Source organism: Sorghum bicolor, chromosome 7 (assembly GCF_000003195.3).
Source record: "Sorghum bicolor cultivar BTx623 chromosome 7, Sorghum_bicolor_NCBIv3, whole genome shotgun sequence".
Lineage (NCBI taxonomy): Eukaryota > Viridiplantae > Streptophyta > Magnoliopsida > Poales > Poaceae > Sorghum > Sorghum bicolor.
Genome location: NC_012876.2, coordinates 733267 through 754498, shown reverse-complemented (window position 1 = coordinate 754498; position 21232 = coordinate 733267). Strand labels below are relative to the sequence as shown.

Genomic DNA, 21232 nt, shown 5'->3' with positions numbered 1-21232 from the left:
GACCTCACACACGGAGGACATATGTCATCATTGACATGTCACTGTGTGCAAGCATATACTGATGCATGCTAGCTATGCTATTAATATCAATATATATAAATATATGAATGATTGATCGAGTCTTAGAATTAAATGCCTATAAAACTATAAAATGAAACTTTTTATTAAAAGTGGATGATTCATTTAAGTTTCATTTCATTTTATATGATGACAGTCTTAAAAACAACGTTACGAAACTTCCACTGAGACTGACCTAATATAATTAGTAAAGCAGTGTGTTCAGTGAGGAGAAAAAAAAGGCTGACCGTGTTTCACGGAGCGAGCTTATTTTAGGTTACCAGCAAGCATAGACATGAAACGGGCTGCTCCAACACTACATGCATGCTATGCTGGCATGCAGGCAGCTAGGACCGGGCACGGTCGCAAGCACCGTGTGGCTGCATGCACGATGTACGTACGGTACAGTACACAGCTTCCTATGTAGCAGCAGTAGGACATGCATGCATGCAATGCTCTTTCTTTAGTTTGTAGCTTTGTTTCCGGACGGCAGACACAGGCAAGCATATGTAATCACCTTTAAAAAAACATATATATATATATATATAATCACTAACAAAAGTTTTGTAAGGTTTCCACAAGAATTATAACCACGAGCTGTCAAAATTGTTGTTACGACGTGTTGTACTACACCCACTCTAGGACTAGGAGTCTTCATTTTAAAACAATGGACGATAGGTCTCGATCGATCTCCCACCTGCTTCGTTTCAAAAAGATTTTTAAAAAAAAGATTAAAAAGATTGTTGATTCAAAATTTGTTGAAATAAATTTCATAAATCTTTCATGGTTTCATTATATAAGAAAAGTTGATGGTTTTCAACTAGTGGTAATATAATTATGAAATGAGCACTTGTTACCATGACTAAATAACCGAACCCTAGCTATGCACGTATATAGAAGTACTTAAAATAGCTCTATGTGCTGATAAATGGATCAGATCGAGCATAAGAGGATCCGTCGTCATTTATGTATAATTATGCACCCATTGTAGTTTATTTTTGGTGGAAATAATATCAAATAAATTAGAGAGGAAGGGGGCATCTAATATACTGGGCAGTGCTTCGATGAGGGGAACACTAATAATGAGCCCTTATTTGTCGCAATTATGTTAGGGTTTAAAGGATTCATAGCCGCCAACATTACACGTACATAGTGTGGCAAGTGTGGCCGGTGTGACAAAGATGTTTTTGGTTTGTCTTGCTAACTCCATAATAAGGTAGCCCTAGCAGGCGGTAGAAAATAAAAATGGTTGTCATCGATTGCACTTGAGGATCGAATAATTCAAGAAACCTATGCTTTTAATTTAATGTAGGATACATCTTGTATTAGAAATAACTGGTATAGTAATTAATGGACGATACATTTCACTTCTGATCTAGTACGTCCCTTAATTTGATAAGAGGCATGGATCCATTTCAATAACTTGTACATATTGCCCATCATAGTAAAGGGAGATGGCATGTATGCTTGACTTAGATTCTAGCAGGATATATGTACCATGGTACAACTTTTCTAGGAAGCACTTCCTCGAGAAACTGTACAAATAGAAGACATGCATGATTAGGATAAACTAGTCTAACCCACTCTCTCGTTTTATGAATTGAAGTGTGGCCAGAAAAAGTTACAGAAAAAAATCCCCAAAAATAGCTTATAGGTTGTAGCAAACATGCCCCATGTTTGAATGAGAGGAGTAAAAAGGTTAGGGAAGAAGGGGGGCAAAAGTGGTGGATAAAGATGCCCGGCCGCCCCCTCAATATGAGGAAGGCGAGAGCATGCAGTGACACCTTTTTATTGCTAAAAATACCTCAAGAAAGGCACTTACATCAATGCGTTGGCTAAGAAAGCCTAATAAACTTCTCCTTACAAATCTGTTAGATTGTTGGTTGCAAACTTGCATTAGACATTAATCTCTAATAACTGTTGATCACTGTATGTACCACGGTAATAAGATGGTTAATTGCTACAATATAATTCATCATGGAGACGTACAGACAAATGCATGCCCATAACTTATACGCATTGCCCATGCATGACACTGTGTACAGAAGAAGCCATCCACCATGTTCCATTTAAAGTTTTGGCAAGGTAGCATCACAACCATGTATAGGTAAGAAGGCAATCGCGAGACGAAGGCGGCGGAAGGTCATAGCTCAATTGATCTGGCCAGGCTAGGTACCATGTGGTGGAATCTAGCTAGGTTTAAGTTTCCGACTTAAACGCGGGGTACAGATTTAATGGTGTTGTTCTTGCTTGTTGTTCTCCCTCTTGTATCTTGTAAATCTGCTACAACTTATTACTCCTTTATTTGTTTTCTTAATAAAGTCTTTATAGGGGCCTCAGGCCTCCAATATTTTCAAAAAAAAAAAATGACAACGATATATAAGGTAGGCGATGTGCCCGTTCCGTTGAGAACAATGCATATTAATCTTAAGATTTACTTGCTCGGTCCTTCGAAGGCGCAATAAGATGAGATTGCAACGAAAACCAAACGGCGGCCAAGAAAGAGAAGGAACCAGCTACCCACCGTATACTACTTTCATTTTCTCCCAATAAATGAATACTAGATTTCTCTCAACATTATGGGCATATATATGCATGCGCATTGTGTGGGCCTAAGGAGAGAGAAATATACAAGGGAAAAAAAAAACCTTCCATGCAAGTGTCACTCATATATATATATATATATATATATATATATATATATATATATATATATATATATATATATATATATATATATATATATATATATATATATATATATATATATATATATATATATATATATATATACGGCGCGTGGTCCTGGCACGCCTGGAGGTGCATGTGTGTACGTCGTCTGAACATAGTATAGTTGTGATGTATTTCGGCGGTCCGGACGCCGCGTGTGGTGTGTACGCTTTTCGATCGTGGTTCTGTGTGTGTATGCAGCAATGCACGCAGCTAGCCGGTCGAGCACGGGCAGCGTGCAGTTGTTGTGGTGGGTCATGCATGGCATGGTGACCAGAGGTGTCCACGTCACTGATCGCGTGAGCTCCGTAGGCTTATACGGCCGGCTCACTGCATGCCGTTTGGACACTTCCTCATCAATGCCACTGCATGCATTCTACTCCTACTGTACCTTTGTTTAGCATGCCATCACCAGCCTATATATTAAAAATACATGCCGGCAATATTTGCTTATTTTCAAAAGCCAGCCGCCACAGTGTACGTACCGTCTGTTTATTTATTTATTTATTTATTTATTTTCTTGTCAAAACACATTACCAACTACTAGACTCATTCTCTCCACCTTGGTACATCTTCTTAATTAGAGCAATTTCAGCAGAACTCTTAAATAAACCTCTAAACTAAAATCTGAGGACTCGGCTAAAAAACACATGTCCAACAGAGAGCTCTAGGAGGCCCTCAAATTCATACCTCAAGCCAGATAGGATATGCAAAAAAGGCCCTCAAAAGATAGAGGAGTCCTCAAATCAAAAGCAGGGGCCTTGATTTGAGGGCTCCTACTAGAGCTACTCATCACACAGTTATACTCTATCACAAAATGTAAGGTGCACATGTATTATATTATCAAACTTTGTTATTTCTAACCAATAGTTAGTCTAATCATATAAAAAATTGTGTTATAATATTGATTACATTGGATTTATATTTATAAACATTTTCTCTAATGACTATTTAACTTTATTTGTTGCCTCAAATGATATAGTATAAAAAAGACAGTGGTCAAAATGTGATTTCGAAGACTGCCGGAGTCAATGGAAACACACATTATTATAATTTTAGATTGCTAGCAATGCTAAAACTATTTGAAGAATTGTCCACATAACTATATATTGGGTCACCTCCTCCTAGGTCTATACTCATATTCTTGGGAACTAGTTAGGGAAGGGGGAAAGAATTAAGATTGATCTTTGCCGGGGTTGCAACTCTTATATATTTGGGTTATACATATGTTCCCCCCATAATGTATGATCCTGTCTTTGAGAAAATAATAATAATTGTGTTTTGGGTTTTGCTACAACAAGGGAGATTCTCCACTTGGTGTTGGTGAGCAAAGTTTTTCTTGTCTGTAGTCACTGACATTTCGTACGTTGACAATGAATGGGAAACTAATAATAGACTTTATTTCCTCACGTCACGGTTATTCCCTCCTCTCTTTGTTTGTGTTCTCTTTTCATTTTCAAATACTTGGCCACGGATAATCGGATGGATATGGTGGCCATCTATCCATGCATTTCAAAATCCATAAAAAAAACGCGACCGGAGGGGGAGAGGCCCCCCACTGTATTTCATTAAGAAGAAAGCGATTCTTCCCGATCGCGAAAAAACCCCCGAACCCTCTGAGGGGTGCCGCTGGAAAGCTCTAGCCGCTTGAGCTAGAGTCCTTTGGCTCCAAAATCCATACAAGAACGTGGTTCCTATATATCTACAGAAGTAATGAACAGGAAAAACCGTGATACATGCTTTGCAACCGGGCCCTAATAATATATAAACGGCGGCTCCAATGCAAGGATCATTCATATACACGGCCGGCAGGCTGGGTGGTGTGTGCCATGAATGAATGAATGGGCAGCTGAAAGGGAGGCCAAAGACATGCCTCATTTTCTTTGTGCTGCTCATGTGCAGGCCACTAAATTGTCAAAAAAAAATGTGCAGGCCACTATAGCTAGTAGTATACCACACCACCAGGAGCAGCAGTGCACTCCATGCCATGCCATGGCATGCATTCTGCAGTAGTGCATGCAGCTCCTTCCAATAAGTAGCTGCTGTGTACTAACGGCCTTTTCTCCCTGCTGGTCGGTGTTAGTTTGCTGCATTCAGCAGCTAGCAGCCCATAATCCCATACACTGCGAGCCATATTGCCATGCTGCATGCAGGCCAGAGAGAGAGATGGTGTGTGATGTTGATGGCTCGATGCAGCATGTGTGTACCATGATACCATAATATGCATATATATGGATATGCCTTTTGGTGTCCTGAGGTCGACTTTGGGATGTACCAGCAGAGAGAGGAGCCCAGCAGCAGGGCCGGCTCTGAAAGTCTGAACTTCACGAGTACTCTCAAGAATGCAATTATAGTCATGGTTTCATACCTTAAGTTCAATCAACTATAGATAAAAAATATTAATATTTATGATATCAAATAAATATCATTAAATTAATTATGAAATATATTTTCATAATCAATTATTTTGGAGCCGTAAATGTGAATAGTATTCACTAGAAATTTAGTTAAACGTGAATTATCTTTGCCGGATTCTTTTCTGTACAGACGAAGCAGTAGCTAGTGGAATCTCCGATCTGGCAGCACCGAAGGAAGCTTGGCAGAGATGCTATACACATCTTGTCCTGTTGTGACATAACACAAAGGCATTTCACCTTTCCTATAGTCGTCCTTTAGTGGGGAACTAGAAGGCCACCTTTCTTTCTACATATCAGGGTTTGGACCCTGAATTTGGAAAAAAAAAATAGTAGAGAGACTGTCTCTGTAAATCAACTGTGGGCACTACTTGCCGTGGATTCACAACATGTGTTCATGCACATGCACCTAACTTCTAACGCATGGGAGTGTTAAACTCTTATGCATCCATACTAGCGTTTGCCTATAGGGACTACTGGTCACTTGGTACTTCCTCTTTTGGGGCCTCCTTAACGGTGGACTTGTCAAGAGATAGCAAGCCCGATCTTACGGATGCTATCATACCAGCGCTAAAGCATCGCTCATGGTGTGGACATGTGTATGTCTATCCCAGGCTTCAGTGTTGCTCTTTCTTTTTTAGAGAAAGTGTCTTCAGGTGTTTGATAGTCTGCTAGATAGATTTCTAGTAGAGCAGACAGTTCTGTTAGGCCGGACAGGGTAGGATATCAGGAGGCGATGCATTGTCTGTGTGAGGCTTTTGCACCGTGGGCTTCTGTTTTCAATTCTCTTGGGCCGGGCAGGGTAGGATATCAGAACGGCCCATTCCAATTAATCGGCCCAAATTATAACCGGGCCCCGGATTGGTATCTTGGGCTATAGCAATACCCATCAGACATGCACAATGCCTCCGTTTCGTTTAGGGCGCTCTGTATTTCTCTGTGTATATATAGTAAAAGAAATTAAATTGACATTTTTTTGCTGGCTGTATATGATGATGAACCCATGGAACATATATATATATATATATATATAATTGCATTGGTGCGAAATGATCATCCAAGATTTGCCAAGATTTTGCAAGCTGCTGTACATATCTTTGCATGATATGATATCAAGACTAGACAATGCATCCGTACCTTACAACACACTCAAGCAGGTGTCATTTGCTTACAAGACATCCACAGAATGGCAGCATCTTCCTTGGGCCTTGGCACCGCGCGTCTCCATGCGACCAGCCGAAAGCAAGCATGGCTCTGGCTGTCGCCGTCCTCTTCCTCAAGCCTAGGGCCAAGGCCAGGCCACCTGTGTGTGCTTCACTCAAAAGCATTGCAGAAACTGAAGCACAAGCTGCACCATGCATATTATCGCATTGCTGAGGCCACAAGATTATGCGTGTGTCGATCAGTGGTGATCCGTATGCACGCGAGGAAATTCCAAACACACAACATCTGTTTCATTGAGGATCAAACAAGGGAACTACAGTAGTTAGCAGTGCTGTAAACCATGATGATGAGGTCCAAAAGGCAGATGGAGACTAGCTACTAGGTGTCAGTGTCTCGTTCATATAGACTGGAGGCAGACTGCTACATACGTGGGGCTTCTTTGGGTGCCAAGGTACGCATTGTTTAGAAGCGATGCAAACCCAGCCGAAACCGTAGCAGAGGAGCCAAGTCACTTGCAACTCAAACCTTCACGCTCTTCCCTCCAAAAAGCCATAAATACGTGCTACATGATCACCACCACAGCTCAATCGCCTCACCTCACTACAGCAGCACAGTTGCGCCCAGCTCCCAGCTCTCCTTTGATCTAGCTAGCAGCAATGGCGTTCAACCCTAGCCCTCCAGGACTGGGCTTCCCTTACTTCCCTCCAAACCCATACCTTCCAAGGCCACCGCCGCGGCCACAAGCCCCGCCACCACCGCAGCGCTTCCCACCGCCGATGCGAGCCCCTCCACCGCCACAGCGTGCCCCGCCGCCGCCTCAGCCTCCACCGCCGCGACGCGCTCCACCACCACCCACCCTACCACCACCGCCTCCACGCCGCGCTCCCCCACCACCAGCTCTGCCGCCTCCACCACCACGCCGTGCTCCGCCACCACCCACAATGCCGCCACCGCCACCGCGCCGTGCTCCCCCACCTCCTACTCAGCCCCCGCCGCCACCACGCCGTGCTCCCCCTCCACCGTCACCGCCTATTCGCCCACCGCCACCACCAACTCCTCGGCCTCAAGCCCCACCACCGCCTCGCCCGCTCGCACCGCCCCCGCCACATATCCAGCCTCCGCCGCCAATGCCAGTGCCGCCTCCGCCTAGCCCTCCGCACCACATTGTCATCATCGTGGTGTTCGTCTCACTGGGCGGCTTGCTGCTGCTGGCATGCCTCGCCGCGCTCCTCTGTTGGCACAAGAAGAGGGGGAGGAAGACAGAGACCAAGGCTGAGGTGCTCAACTTCAGTGACCATGTCCATGTCCACAAGGATACCATGCCAGGGCCCGGGGGTGCCAACGTTGTCAGGCTGACAGTAGACGAGGACGTCAAGTTCCAAGAGGCGGTCAAGAAGCAGGACGCCATTGGTGAATCCTCGAGCACCGCAGCAGCGGGGAAGACGGCGCATCACCACCTCCCTTGGACCTGGCACAAGAAACATGAGAGCAGAGAAGATAAGAAGGCAGAGGTCATCAACGTCACAAAGCACAAGCATGTCGACGAGAAGATCATACCTGGGCCACATGGCGAAAAGATTGAGGTCCTTTCAGAAGATGAAGATATCAGATTTGAAGAGGCTGGCGAGAACGAAGAAGAGTATGAAAATTCCGAGGCACGCATAACCAAGTCCTAAGATGGATGATGCCATATTCAGATATATTGTCTGCCCACACTGAAGGCCCTTCAACTTGGGGCAATTACCATACCCATACACACATATACATACTACCCTCGCATGCATTTGAGTATTTTGATAAGATTCTATGTTCTTTCATGTGAACGAAATAAGGGTGTCACAGACCCACCTGATTGGATTCAAAGTGTAATTATATGCCAGTATTTGTATATGAGCAGTTTGTGTGAAAAAAATTCCTCAGAAATTTCACTGAACACCACTGTGTAAGAAGACGGTTAGTGGCTGCATGTTGCATCATAACAAAGTTTGCTCATACACATAGCCTTTCTGTTCAAAATCTCCCCAATTGTGTTAAGAGCAGAAAGAAGACCTATGGGACTAGGGTAGAAGGTGAACAAGGCAGCACAAACGACTTTACAGGGTAGCCTAACCATAATATCTGGTACTTGTCATCACTACATAACACATCATAACACTAACTGCTTCAGCTACTTAGTTGATTGCGATAGGAGTAATTCGCCTCTTAGCAGGCTTACTCGATGCGCTGTTCTTGGTCGGTACTGGCGGCGGTGTCACTTCAGCCACCACGGGAATGGTTGCCTCCTTGACTTTGTTATCATCGACATCTACTTCCATACTGTCTACTGTTACCGGCTTCTTGTTTTCACAGGTCACATTTCCTTCAGCAAGCTCCCCTGTTCCTGAAATTTCAAGAGTTGGTTCTTGTCAGTGCCTTCAAGAAAATACATGGGAGTAAAGATTGCAAATAATATGGTCCGACATGGGTATGCAAGGGCATCAGAGAGCCATTTGATGGGAAGGATTGTGTTACTGTATCGTAGATAAAATTTTAAGTGAGCAATTTATGTGAAAAAATTCTGACAAAATTTAACAAGATTTCTGTCAGTGAGGCTCTTTAGTAGCTGCCATGTTACTCATAACATTTGAATAGACACGAGACAAATACGGTGCTTATTTCATTGATGGTTGTTAACACAGCATATCTGTCCATATTAATGCCCCCATGTGTCAGAAGGAAATAAGCACCTATGTGTCAGAATCCCAATCTTTAGGTGTAGATCAGAAGGAGAATATAGGCAGACGGGATTTCTTTAAAGTTCACCTATAAAACTAAGATGCAATACTTGCGATAATAATATAAGATCTAACTGCTTCAGCTACCTACTTAACTGCAAATGCAGTAATTCATTCGTTATATTAGACTTACTCGTGATGTTCTCGGTTGGCAGCAGTGGTGCTCTAACTCCTACAGCCACAGGGCTGGCTTCCATCTTAAGCGTGCTGGCACTAATATCAACCTTCATGCTATCTGCAGATACAGGTTTCTTGGTCTCAGGTGTCAAATTCCCTTTAGCAACTTCTTTTGATCCTAGAGATTTATCCAAAATTGGGCCATGTTAGAAGAGTGTCTTCCAGAAATCACATCAGAAGGGGAAAAAAAGGGACAATAAAGTGTAAGATTCGATATGCAGAACTACCAAACATATGCATCATATCTAAAAAGATCATCCTACATACCAATAGATCACTTGTGAATCATTTTTATTAGCTTCATTACAGATTGTATAAGGTATGATACAAAGAACTACAAAACATATGCAATGGATCTGAGATGATTTTACATATCAATACATCACTTGCGTATCGTTCTTAGTAGCTTCATGGAACCTAGAGATTTATAGACGAAGGAAGGTCTATTGATCTCAGACAATTACATGGTGATACATGCAACCTAGAGGTATGTCAGGTAAGTCTGAAAGCAAGAACTGCAGGGTATATATTCCATCACATGCAGGGTATGACATTCCTCAAAAAACATGCAGGGTATGGCTATACCACAATTCAACGAAAACCTGGAAAACAAAATATGCAATTTTCTAAGAACAAAACAGGTTCAAGTGGTAAGATGAATATGGTTTAGATGGCAAATGATATGAGCCTTTCGGCAGGAGATGGTTAACAAGGAAAATTTGAAAATCAGTATGTAAAATCTGTTCCAAAAAAGTCTAGTACTGCTGAGAAATTCTAGTACTGCTGAGAAATTACAGTTGGGCATTGTGATTGTCATATGATTCAGTATTGAATCCTAAAACTGCTGAGAAATTCACCATAATGTACACTGACGATGAATGGAATGTTCCAAGAAGGAACACAATTTTCAACATGCAAGTACACAACAACCCACGAAGAAAATAAATAACGGTATGGAAAGATGAACAGAATGGAGAGATACCAGGGAGGATGTGAAGCTCTCCCAGTTCCTCATTCTCAAACTCTATTATAGTACAGTAGCCATCTCGTGATGACGCTGCCAAGTACTTAGCATCAGAAGACCTGATACAAATAGATTGCAAAGATGAATAACTAGCACCAGTAGATATGCAAAGCTCAGTTGGAAAACTACAAAAGCAAAACTGTAAAGTACCCACCATGCAATATAGTAGATATGCAAAGCTCAATTGGAAGACTACAAAAGCAAAACTGTAAAGTACCCACCATGCAATATCAGTAATGGCAGCATAGTGTAGACCAGCATGGACTAGAATTGGAGGAACACTTTCTGTATCATAGACATACAGAGAGTTCAAAGTGGCAACAGCAAAAACAACTCTATAAGGAAGCTTGAAGAGACCATCTGCAAAATTTAAATGTGGTTCAGATTCATTGTAAAAAGAGAAGTAGAACTTTTGAGCAAAGCAAAGTTGCCATAAATTGAGCTACCTGGGTTAGAACCACGTGGTTTGAATAGCACTGGGCAGAAGCGTACTGCTACTATAGCTTTACTGGCCCCAGGGAGTTGTATTGCAGGCCTGCAGTGCCAAATACAGTCAGTAACCTAAAAGAGCAATGGAACTACATCATGTACAGTCAAAGTTATATGCTAGAGTATGTGCTTCGGTCCCAAAACACAGATAACCTTAACTAAAATGCCAAATTTCTGTAATCTGTAGCATTTCATCAGAAATTAGCACATACAAAATAGAAAGTAAGATTCAGCACCCTGTGGCAACTAAGCAATCAAATGTGATTACCTTATAAAATTTAGGACTTGAAGTTTTCACTTATAACTTATTTTTAGGTGCAGTAAATTAACCTTATATTGAAAAAATAAATGTAGCAGAAACGATTCTCTTATGGTCCAAGTATATTATCTTATTTTAGGTATTAGTTCAAATGTTGAGTTTGACCAGATTGGTCCCTTTGTTTATATGTCAAGAACTAGAAAACACATTGGTTATTTCCAGTAATAGATCTGCTACCTTGAGAGGTCACGCCTGGACATTATATAAGCGGTATTAATCACTTCAGAAGAGTGTTTGGAAAGGCCTGATAAAGATAGAAAAAAATATTAGGGGGCTATGATGATAGAGAATTTGCTGAAAGTAGACTAAATAGCATGCAACCAGTGAACACAATTCAAGCTCAAGATACGTGAGCTGAACTGTCACTAAACACTAATGCAAAAGCAATAAATACCTGCTGGCAATACTAGAAAAGATCCATCAGGTGACCATGCCAACCTCCGGAAGAAAGATGGTAGTGTCTCGTCATGAAACAAATGAGATTTAATTGGTGGCTGCAAGACAAAGGATTATATTATTGCTTTGCTAAAACTCAGTTTGCATCCAGATGCTGTAGCAATGAGGGAAGAGCAAAACCCACCTTAGATTCATCATGATTCTGATATTCTATTTTCACTAGTGTATGCTGGCAAACAAAGTTCAACCTCTCCGCGTTCTTGGATTTGCCCTGAGGCTTATTTGCATATATTTTACAGGTTCTGTCAGAACTCAGTGAAGCAATATACTGGCCCAAAGGATCCCACGCCACACCCTGAACATAATGCAGATGACCCTCTATCTTTTGGTGCACCGTGCCTGAGAAAATCATCAGATATCAATCACGCAAGATAGGACAGAACTCATGCTGCTGCAGGTAACGGATTCTGTACTGTAGCGGGAGTCACCTTTACTAGCTTCCCAAATTATGCAAGTGTTGTCAACTGATGCAGAAACAAGGAATGCGCTGTCATGCGACCACTGGAGGTCAAGAACATCCTTGTGATGGAATCTGTGAATGAAACAAATAAGGCCGTTACTATTTAGCAAGCTTCCAAAGAAGCGAGCCGGTTTGCGGAGAAAAAAAAAAGAAGTTTCTGTTTCAGTGAGCAGAACTCACAGCAACGTCTTGTGAATTTTCCATGCCTCACCGTCATCAGCGGGGTGCAGTTTCCAGAGGATGATGCCGCCACCTGTACATCACGAAACACAACAATTCATCGCACGTGGACACATGCAAGCATCTGAAATTAAGCTATAATAAAGATAGCTTCACATTATGAATTCAATTGTTCCGAATATTGGCTAAACTAATTCCATTTTAGGATGGTTGGCACAAAAGCTAATTGCATTATAGGATGATTGGCAAAATCAATTATGACTTGACATATAATTCTAGATGCCAAATTGAGCGTACCGTCAGCACCAGAGGCGAGATACTCCCCTGCAGGGAAACCAAGGCGGTTAAGAGAGTCAGTCAGTTACATATGCGATAAAACTGGAAAAGACCTTATATATCTCTGTATGTATATATAGGCTCCAAGGGACAGAAATGAGCGTACCTGAAGGGGAGAAGCGGAGGACGTTGACCGCGGAGCTGTGGGCGGTGTTATTGGGGACGAGGGCGTACTTGAAGGTGGCGGTGGGGAGCTTGTCGTCCGAACCATCCGATGCTACCTCCCAGATCTGCAATCCCAGAACCGGTCACGGAACGCCGCCGCCGAAATGGGAGGGGGCAAAAAAAAAATCTCGGACAGCAAGAGCAAGGCAATGGCGGTGGAGGAGAGGAGAGGAGAGGAGGCGGGGGGCAACCAACCTTGATGTCGTGGTCGGCGCCGGCGGTGGCGAGGCGGCGGGAGGCGGGGTGGAAGTCGAGGCTGAGCACCGGCTGCTGGTCGTGCCAGTTGATCTGCAGCGTCCCGCCCCGCATCTTGTTGTGGAGTGCTGGATGGGCTCCGCCGATCGGGCGTTCCTCCTCGACGGATTCCTCCTCCTCCTCCGCCTCCGCTACTCCGCTGCCTTCGCTTCGAAATCTCTCTCACTCTCTAGGGTTTGGATTTTGGGGGAAAGGGAAGGCAAGGCCAGCGGCGGGAAAATGGAGGGGATTGCGCGCGCACCTCTCACTCCGTTGCCGCGCTCAGCTCTTCTAGTTCTAGGCTTCTTCTAGCACTGCTAGCGAGATCTGGGCCCAATTTGTAGTAGGCTAAATTGCGGCCCATTTACTGCATGTGCGTGGGTTGGGCGGGCAGTGGTGGACTGGACTTCCGCGAGATTGGACGCAATTCGTGGGCTGGCCCAGTACAGTACTGTTCAAAAGGCCTAGTCAACAGTACCCACGCGTCGATGTGGGTGAGTGAAAAAAAAAAAGAAACAGTCCTCATAAGGAGTAGGGCATGATTCTCATCAATACATACAAATGTATAAGAGAAACAGAAAATATAAAAGCGGTTGAGGTAATTTTGAAAAAGTTCAGAATTCGTGATGCAAAATTGTCCTCAATATTTTAGGAGGTAGATTTTGAGAATTGTTGCGCAAATGTGCTTCCAACTTTTTTAGCCACTAGTAATACTCATTCATTTGTCAATTATTTTCTGGGAACTACTAGAGATGCTCTAACCCCCCTCAACTATTAGGGAAGTTTTATTTACCTCCTTCAACTAGAAAACTGCATGCTTGTATTTATCAAACTATTGAAACTGTTCGACTTACCTCTTTGAGCGGGTTTAAAAACATTTTTGGCTGACATCTGGTTTAATTACCTCCATGAGGGGAATGAAATCCAACAAAATCACTTTCAAAACTACTCAGGGAGGTAAACCGTACGGTTTCAATAGTTCGAGGAGTGCAAACATATGGTTTTCTAGTTAAGGGAGGTAATGAGACTACCCCAATAGTTGAGAGGGATCCAGAGGTCTTTTCCAATCAAAGTACCCATGTGTTGCTGCGGGTAGATGAAAAAATTACGAAGTTTGAGGTTTTTGAGTTCTATTTATTTTTCCTAGTGTGTTATTGTGAGAATTATAACGTGGAGGCTCTGCTATAAGCCTCCAACTAATAATATTGAGATAGCATGTTGGGGCTGAAGTGATAGGTCTTGAAGGGTTAGCTAGGTTTAATTTGTTGAGAGAAGAGCATAGCAATTTACATAGTTTTTTCTATGTACACTACTTTTGGTTACCTAGTTCGCCACTCATGAAATTACTAGTTCAGAGCTCGCCTCTCTAGCTGCTATTCTAGAACCCCGAATCTCCTCAAGCGTGAGTTCATGGTTTTTGTAAAAGAGAATTTGTTTGACAAAGTTATGAACCTTCTTTTCCTTTTTAGTTTTGCTCGCAGTCCCATTTTGTTATTTAACATCAATATTCTAGATTTACAAGAGATAGTTTAGACGCTCAACTATAATTAAATTTCTTCTTCCTTCAAGGGAGAAAAATCATCATGGTTTTCTTCTTTTTAATTTGGGGCGACGAAACAGCTTAAAGTGGCACTAGATATTGTCTATTAAGATCACATTCTTGATAGATATATACTACTATATATATAGTGCTGCACTTCCCGGGCCAGTATACAAGTGGACAGCTACTAGAGGATGGATGGATATATACATCCTGGTAGCTAGGCATCGATCACCTAGCAAAAGAGCTTCACTGGCGTCAGTTCATCACTATAATAGTATAATTTATCCTGTTTGAAAAAGAAGGAAAAGGAATTGTCGACAAATAAATTAAAACTGATGCATGCACACTAACCACTTACCCAGGTAATGGCCGGGTGCACACACGATCGAGTAATAGCTTCACCAAGTAGGAAATATACAGGCACTATAATCGTCTACTCCTATCTCGTCTGAAAAGAATAATATGCTTATTATTGTCGACAAACAATATATATATGTATGTAGTTGCACACTAATCAGCAGATAATGGGCGCACCATCTACGGCGACGATAAGATACTAAGATATATATAGATAGATGCTGCAAAAAAGAGCAAAAAAGGGCAAAAAAAGGTGCTGAGTAGCCAACACGCAAATATATGTGCACTCACTCACGCAAATGTATGATCTCCCTTGCGCTGTCTTGGTGCATGCATATATAGGCCACCTGAAAAAGATAGCACTATGGGTTTAATTAATTTTACAGGTGCTGTCTTCAGGTGGGAAATAAAGTTCAGGAAGAAAATGATGTCACGTATCATGTAGATTTATCAAACGAAAAAAAAATAAAAAAGAAAATAAATCAAGTGATTGTGGTTATTCACATTTCAGCAGCTACACAACCATGTATTACATTACTAGGCCCTGCTTGGTTATCAGGGCAGTCCTAACAAAGAAAGTATGAGATAATAATTTCCATACTTACCAAATTATATAGACACTACACCTAGAAACCATATTTCTAGTAGATTGTTTCTTCAAAATAACTTTTTGTCCAATCATGTCTTTTTCTCTCCATCATGTATCTAACTATCACATTTCTCCATGTTTGGATTTTCATATAGACATAGTTTCTTCACATCTAATATAAATAGTTAAAAAGGTGTAAAAATGGAAAATATGGTTCCATTACCCATTGTAGTAATTATTAGTCTACTAATTCTAGGCATGTAATGTTTTTATAGTAGCTATTTGTTGTTATATATCACCCATAAAAATCTCAGGTTTAAAATATATGTTTGGTACACCATCAAATAATAATGGGCATATTTTAAGTAGTTATTAACTATTAAACAAGCATAAACCTAGATAAATCAATAACTCGGTCATACATGCTCTGCTGAAGCTGAAATTTTTACCATAGCTCAAGCATACAATGAATATTCTACCATAAATTCACCATAATTAAAGCAAAAGAGTGGCGGTTATGAGTTAAGCATAGAAACACATAGATCTACATCTATAACAAAAATTTTAAACTAAAGTATGTCATATTATACATTTATTGCATAGATTTACTCGTGTGGACACTGGATTTTCCTTTTCATAACTTTTCTATGATTTTATACCTTTTTTCAAAGTTTCAGACAATTTATGAACAAAAGATAAAGTTCAAGTGGCACTACATCAGCGGCAGCCACGTACGCAGCAGAAATCCTATGTGGCTGCTTTGGATGGCAGCTAGCTAGGACGTAGACAAAGTTCATGAACCCGCATGAGTAAAAATAAAAAAAGAATTCATGAACCTAGGTAAAAAGTGGAAAAAATTTTAACTGACCCACAAAGCAATTCACTCTTTAGTTTCTAGATTATCATAATAAAGATAAGGGTGCATATACAGAGACATGCTTTGTCACAAAAGTCGATCGATCGATCGAGTAGGTGTGCAGAACCATCCACGGAGTTCGAGAGATTTCGTTTGGTTCACAGAGAGTTGCACTATACCACAGCAATACGTAGTATATATATAGGTACGTACGTGTAGTTCACTTTGGTCGACCGTGTTTTTCCCACGTTCACGCTTGCTGCCGGCCGGATACATAATGTTTGAGAGAGGAACCCTACCGGACTCTGCCGGATTACTATTATGATGAGATGTCGTGCATGTATGTCTCGTCGTAGTCGTAGTCGTCATACTACGCGTTTCATTTGCACATACATCACCACCATATACTATTCGTTTGTCCGCTCCATTGCCACTACTACACTGCTGCTGCATGCATGACCCATCCAAAAAAGCTAACAAAGTCCAAATGCAACCAAAAAACAACGGGAGATATATGCATGCAATAGTCAAAGTACTACTCCTATACATACATATATACACGATATTTAATTATGAGATCGATCGGTGATGAGTCGATGAGCTGAGCATTGACCAGTAGTGAAGCAGGTAGGAAACCAGCAGTGTCAGCGGCTCACTTAGCTTAATTGGGTGTACATGTGTGTGTTCGGTCAATCTCTACAACTAAAAAGACTCGGAGGTCATCGTCAGCCCACGCTAATCGCCCCCCCCCCCCCCCCCCCCGCAACCAACGCATCCCCGACTCCTTCGCACTGACAGGTGGGCCCCATACGCAGAGACGCGACCAAGGCGCACCGCGCCATCCACCAGGCCTCAGATCCAGGTTCCAGGCATCCAGCACGCCAACCGCCGCATTCGTTGCCTCCCGCACGGCCACCCTAGCGGCACCGTGGCCGATGGCAATGCCGCCAACGCCAGCAGCACCGCCATTGGCTGCTCCGCAGGGGGCAGAACTACCGAATCCTCGACGGAGGAAGCCGGCGGAGGATGAGGATGTAGGAGCGGGAGTGGCAGCGGCGGGACCACGCCGGCGTCGGGGTCGATGGGGGAGACACGGCCGGGCAATAGGATGCAGCGTGGGTCGATGAGCCCACTGAGCTTGGCCAGCCTGGACGAGGTCGGCGAGCTGTAGAATGACGTCGCCACCGAGGAGGGCGACTTGAGCGGCAGCTTCCTCCCCACCGCCGCCGCCGGGGACGCGTCCGAGGACGGGAGCGGGTGGAGGTCGGGGCTGTCAGGCGCGCCGCCAAAGTAGCAGCATCGTGGCGCCTAGAGTCTAGACACGCCTCGCTGCGGCACCCCCGCCACGCGCTGCCGCCCCAGCTCCACGCCTCATCGGTGCTCAGCCACACCGCGCTGCGCCGCACGACCTCGCCGGATGTGTCTCACTGCAGACCGCGTCAGCCCTCACCTCCACCACCCGAACCCAGCTGCTCGCCTGCTCTCAACCGTGGTGGTTCTCGATGAGGATTAGATTAGGAGAGAGAAGTGCACAGAGGAGAGAACGAGTGGATGAAGCGGCTGGTTGGATGTTTTTCCCCATCCTGGAAACATGAGTATGTGTGCAGTAGTAGATAGGCTTGTTCCATAGACCAATGGCTCCACTAGAAAGACGGTCATGGACTCATAGATAATATACTCCCTCAGATATTTCTAGAGTTGTCTTAAGTCAAACTTTTTAAACTTTGACCAAATTTTTAGAAAAAAATACTAAGATTTATGGTATCAAATTAGTATTATTAGATTTATCATAGAATATATTTTCATAAGATGAGCATTTTATGTCATTACTATTTTCTATAAAGTTAGTCAAATTTTAAAAAATTTGACTGGCACAGATTCTAGGAATTGATTCTTTATGAACGGAGGGAGTAATTAACAGACTATCATTTACAAACACATAATGACCGGTTATCATTGACATGCTTTGTATTTCTTGTGTTACGAATTCTGCGCTCCAAATTAACATCTCTTCCCGAATATTTCCTGTGTTTTTTTCTTTCCTTTGTTATACTACTACACACTCATCCTATTTCTGTGTTTTTTCACATTCCTCTATTCCAAACAGACTTTGAGAGGTGGGACACGACATGGGCGAGGGGTTCGAGGAAAATATGTGTACATGAAGGAGAAGGAGAGGATCAATGAGATCAAGAGGCTGAAGCAACATCGCGAGGAGCTACAGTTCAGCCTGCAGGAGTCCTAGCACCGGATGGACCTGGCCCATGTGGCCAACCTCAAGTACGACTTCCTCTAGGAGATCGACACCGCGATCGCCAAGTGGGGGAGCAAAATAGGGGAGAACTTGATGCTCACTTAAACAATCGGCCCTGAACAAATTGCAGAGGTATGTTCATGATCACCACCACCACAAGATTTTCCATAGCAACACTCAATTGTCGATCATCTCTTAGAAGCATAATCGTGGAGCTTGCTGAGATGGTGCAATGTTCTAGCTCATTTTTTTTTCATGTTGCCTTTCTTCACAACATACTTTTGTAGTTTTGTGTATACTACTTGCGTGGTGGGCCTGTGGGGACTTCAAGCAGGGTATTGAGTTGTTTCAAAGCCTGTGAAGGGACGATGATGAGATGAACAAATTCGGGCTCTCCAAGATCCTAAGTCTGTTGGTTGCCATGAACATGTCCACACATTAGTGGACTAATGCAAAAAAAAAAGGCTTGCAAAGGTACATGAATCGAACAAAGTTTATCGAGTGATAGCATAGGCAACACATTCTTAGTAGCTTTGTATACTAATAGCTAACTGCAAAAAAAGGACAACAAGTACTGGGTGGTGTAGAGAACATGGGGTATGGAGGTGAAATTTGGGATTAGTTTGCGATTTCATACACTGGTTGCATATATCATAATTAGTTGGTTACCTTAGAAAAATTAATATAGAAATTTCCCATGGGAATAAGGCTGGCTGTCATGTTGGGTACCTCTCTCATTATGGTTATTTTTGCTCTTTTTTGTTGAATAAAATTCTATAGATTCTATTTATTAGGTGTTTTGTGTTATATTACTCCATTTAAAGTTTTCGTGTCAGCAGCAACACACGGGCCAATAACTCAAACCCAATTTTTATTATTTTTCTTGTGGCATGTAATTCTGGTGTGATACTATTTTATATTAGCTTCACACAATAAACTATGTAATTTTATGATTTTTTTTGCCCCCGTTACAACGCACGGGCACTCACCTAGTAAGCTAACAAAGACCGGGAACAAATCAGCAAGCAGCCACAGTTCTTGTTGGTAGCCGTGGTTACGCGCGGATGAGAGAGGTTTTTTATGGTCCTTTCGTATTGTTATTTCTAGATATATAATTTTTATATTAGACATAATGTTCATAATATATTTAGATGTATAGCAAAAACTATATATATACCTCTATAAAAGCCTAGACGATCTCTATAATTTGGGACATATAGAGGGTAGTTTTTATTTCTCTAACCAATTTAGGCCTGGTTCAGTTGGCGAAAAGTTTTGAATTTTACTATTGTAGCACTTTCGTTTATTTGTGGCAAATATCGTTCGATCATAGACTAGCTAGGGTCAAAAGATTCGTCTGACGATTTATAGGCAAACTGTATAATTAATTTTTGTTTTCGTCTATATTTAATACTTCATACATGTGCCGCAAGATTCGATATAACGGAGAATCTTGAAAAATTTTGGAAACTAAACAAGGCCTTAGCTGGAAGTCATGCAGGAGTCACATGAGTTAGATGCTCTTGCGTGTATGGACACGTCCGAACGAAGAAATATCTCCAAAATCGTTTTTTGTTCTTTTCCACAAATACCAGCTAGGCGGCAACAGCTAGCACGCAACATCTGCGTCTTGGATTTGTGCATCTCTACTGTAGTTGATTAGCTAGGGGACACGCAAATAAATAGGCTATCATGGACTAAGCACTAGTGCTAATTCCGCTTAAGTGGAGAGGTAATTATATTGAACGTGCTACAAAACTAGCTTATACTATACTATCATTATTGAGTAACTTAGGAGGCATACATCCACACGAGAAACACGGACGTGTAGTGTATTAGCAATGATCTTGAAGAAAAAAAAATAAACTATATATGGAGTAGTAGCATACTAGCTGTACGTGTGTGTGAGAACATATAGTGCCCTCGCATTGTCAAGTAACAGTGGATAGATGATGCCTAATGCATGTTGAGAGCAACTTGACCTTGCTTACCAAAAGGTTCGGTTGTCTTTTCATTTATTTTCATAGTGGTGTGCATCATTGCAATTATAATCTCTGCAAGTGAAACCTCGACGTGGTGTGTGTACATATATATTCACTTAGTACTACTTACTAGTAGTATATATTTTTCTACCCCTTTCATCACTGTATGTATATATACCATCGAAAAAATAGCCTACTATTTTTGCCGCTGCAGTCTGAAATAGCTTGAAAAAAATTATGCCGCTTTTTGCGTTCATGCACAATTTTACCGCTAAAATACGCTAATTACGGTTTATAAAACGCTAAACACTTTGGCATTAGCTCGCTATTTAAAACATGGGTATATACTACTTTACTCATCAATTTGTTACTCTACTTCTCAAACAATTGGTCATGCATCTCCATATATCTATATATCGTAGTACTTATGCGTGTGTGCAGTATTAACAATTCATGAATAGTAAGTCAGCAGCATAGCATGCATGGCTATATGCATTTTCCATTTCCCCTGGCAGAGGTGTTGGGAAATTAACAATCAGCAGAGAGAACCTATCCCAACTAAGATTTTGTCTAATATAAAAAGCTAGTATAGTAGCTGGTTAGGCACTCAGGGAGTGAATTAATAAAGTGTACACGGCATGGTGGTGGTCATGGTGGACTCCTCCACTCCAC

The 21232-nt window shown here is 42.2% G+C and overlaps 2 protein-coding genes across 2 annotated transcripts; one reads left to right on the top strand and one right to left on the bottom strand.

Annotated features, from left to right (window-relative positions):
• On the top strand, window positions 6647-8255 carry LOC8064358 (pistil-specific extensin-like protein). Its single transcript, XM_021464356.1, has one exon. It carries the CDS (start codon window positions 7022-7024, stop codon window positions 8039-8041), a length of 1020 nt encoding a protein of 339 aa, XP_021320031.1. The 5' UTR covers window positions 6647-7021; the 3' UTR covers window positions 8042-8255.
• LOC8064357 (chromatin assembly factor 1 subunit FAS2 homolog) lies at window positions 8269-13244 on the bottom strand. The gene is made up of 13 exons (XM_002443681.2): window positions 12941-13244; window positions 12687-12810; window positions 12542-12568; window positions 12245-12317; window positions 12033-12136; window positions 11729-11943; window positions 11543-11642; window positions 11326-11392; window positions 10787-10875; window positions 10562-10700; window positions 10299-10399; window positions 9273-9434; window positions 8269-8745 (listed from the first exon to the last, which is right to left on the bottom strand). Exons 1-13 carry the CDS (start codon window positions 13052-13054, stop codon window positions 8537-8539), a joined length of 1524 nt encoding a protein of 507 aa, XP_002443726.1. The 5' UTR covers window positions 13055-13244; the 3' UTR covers window positions 8269-8536.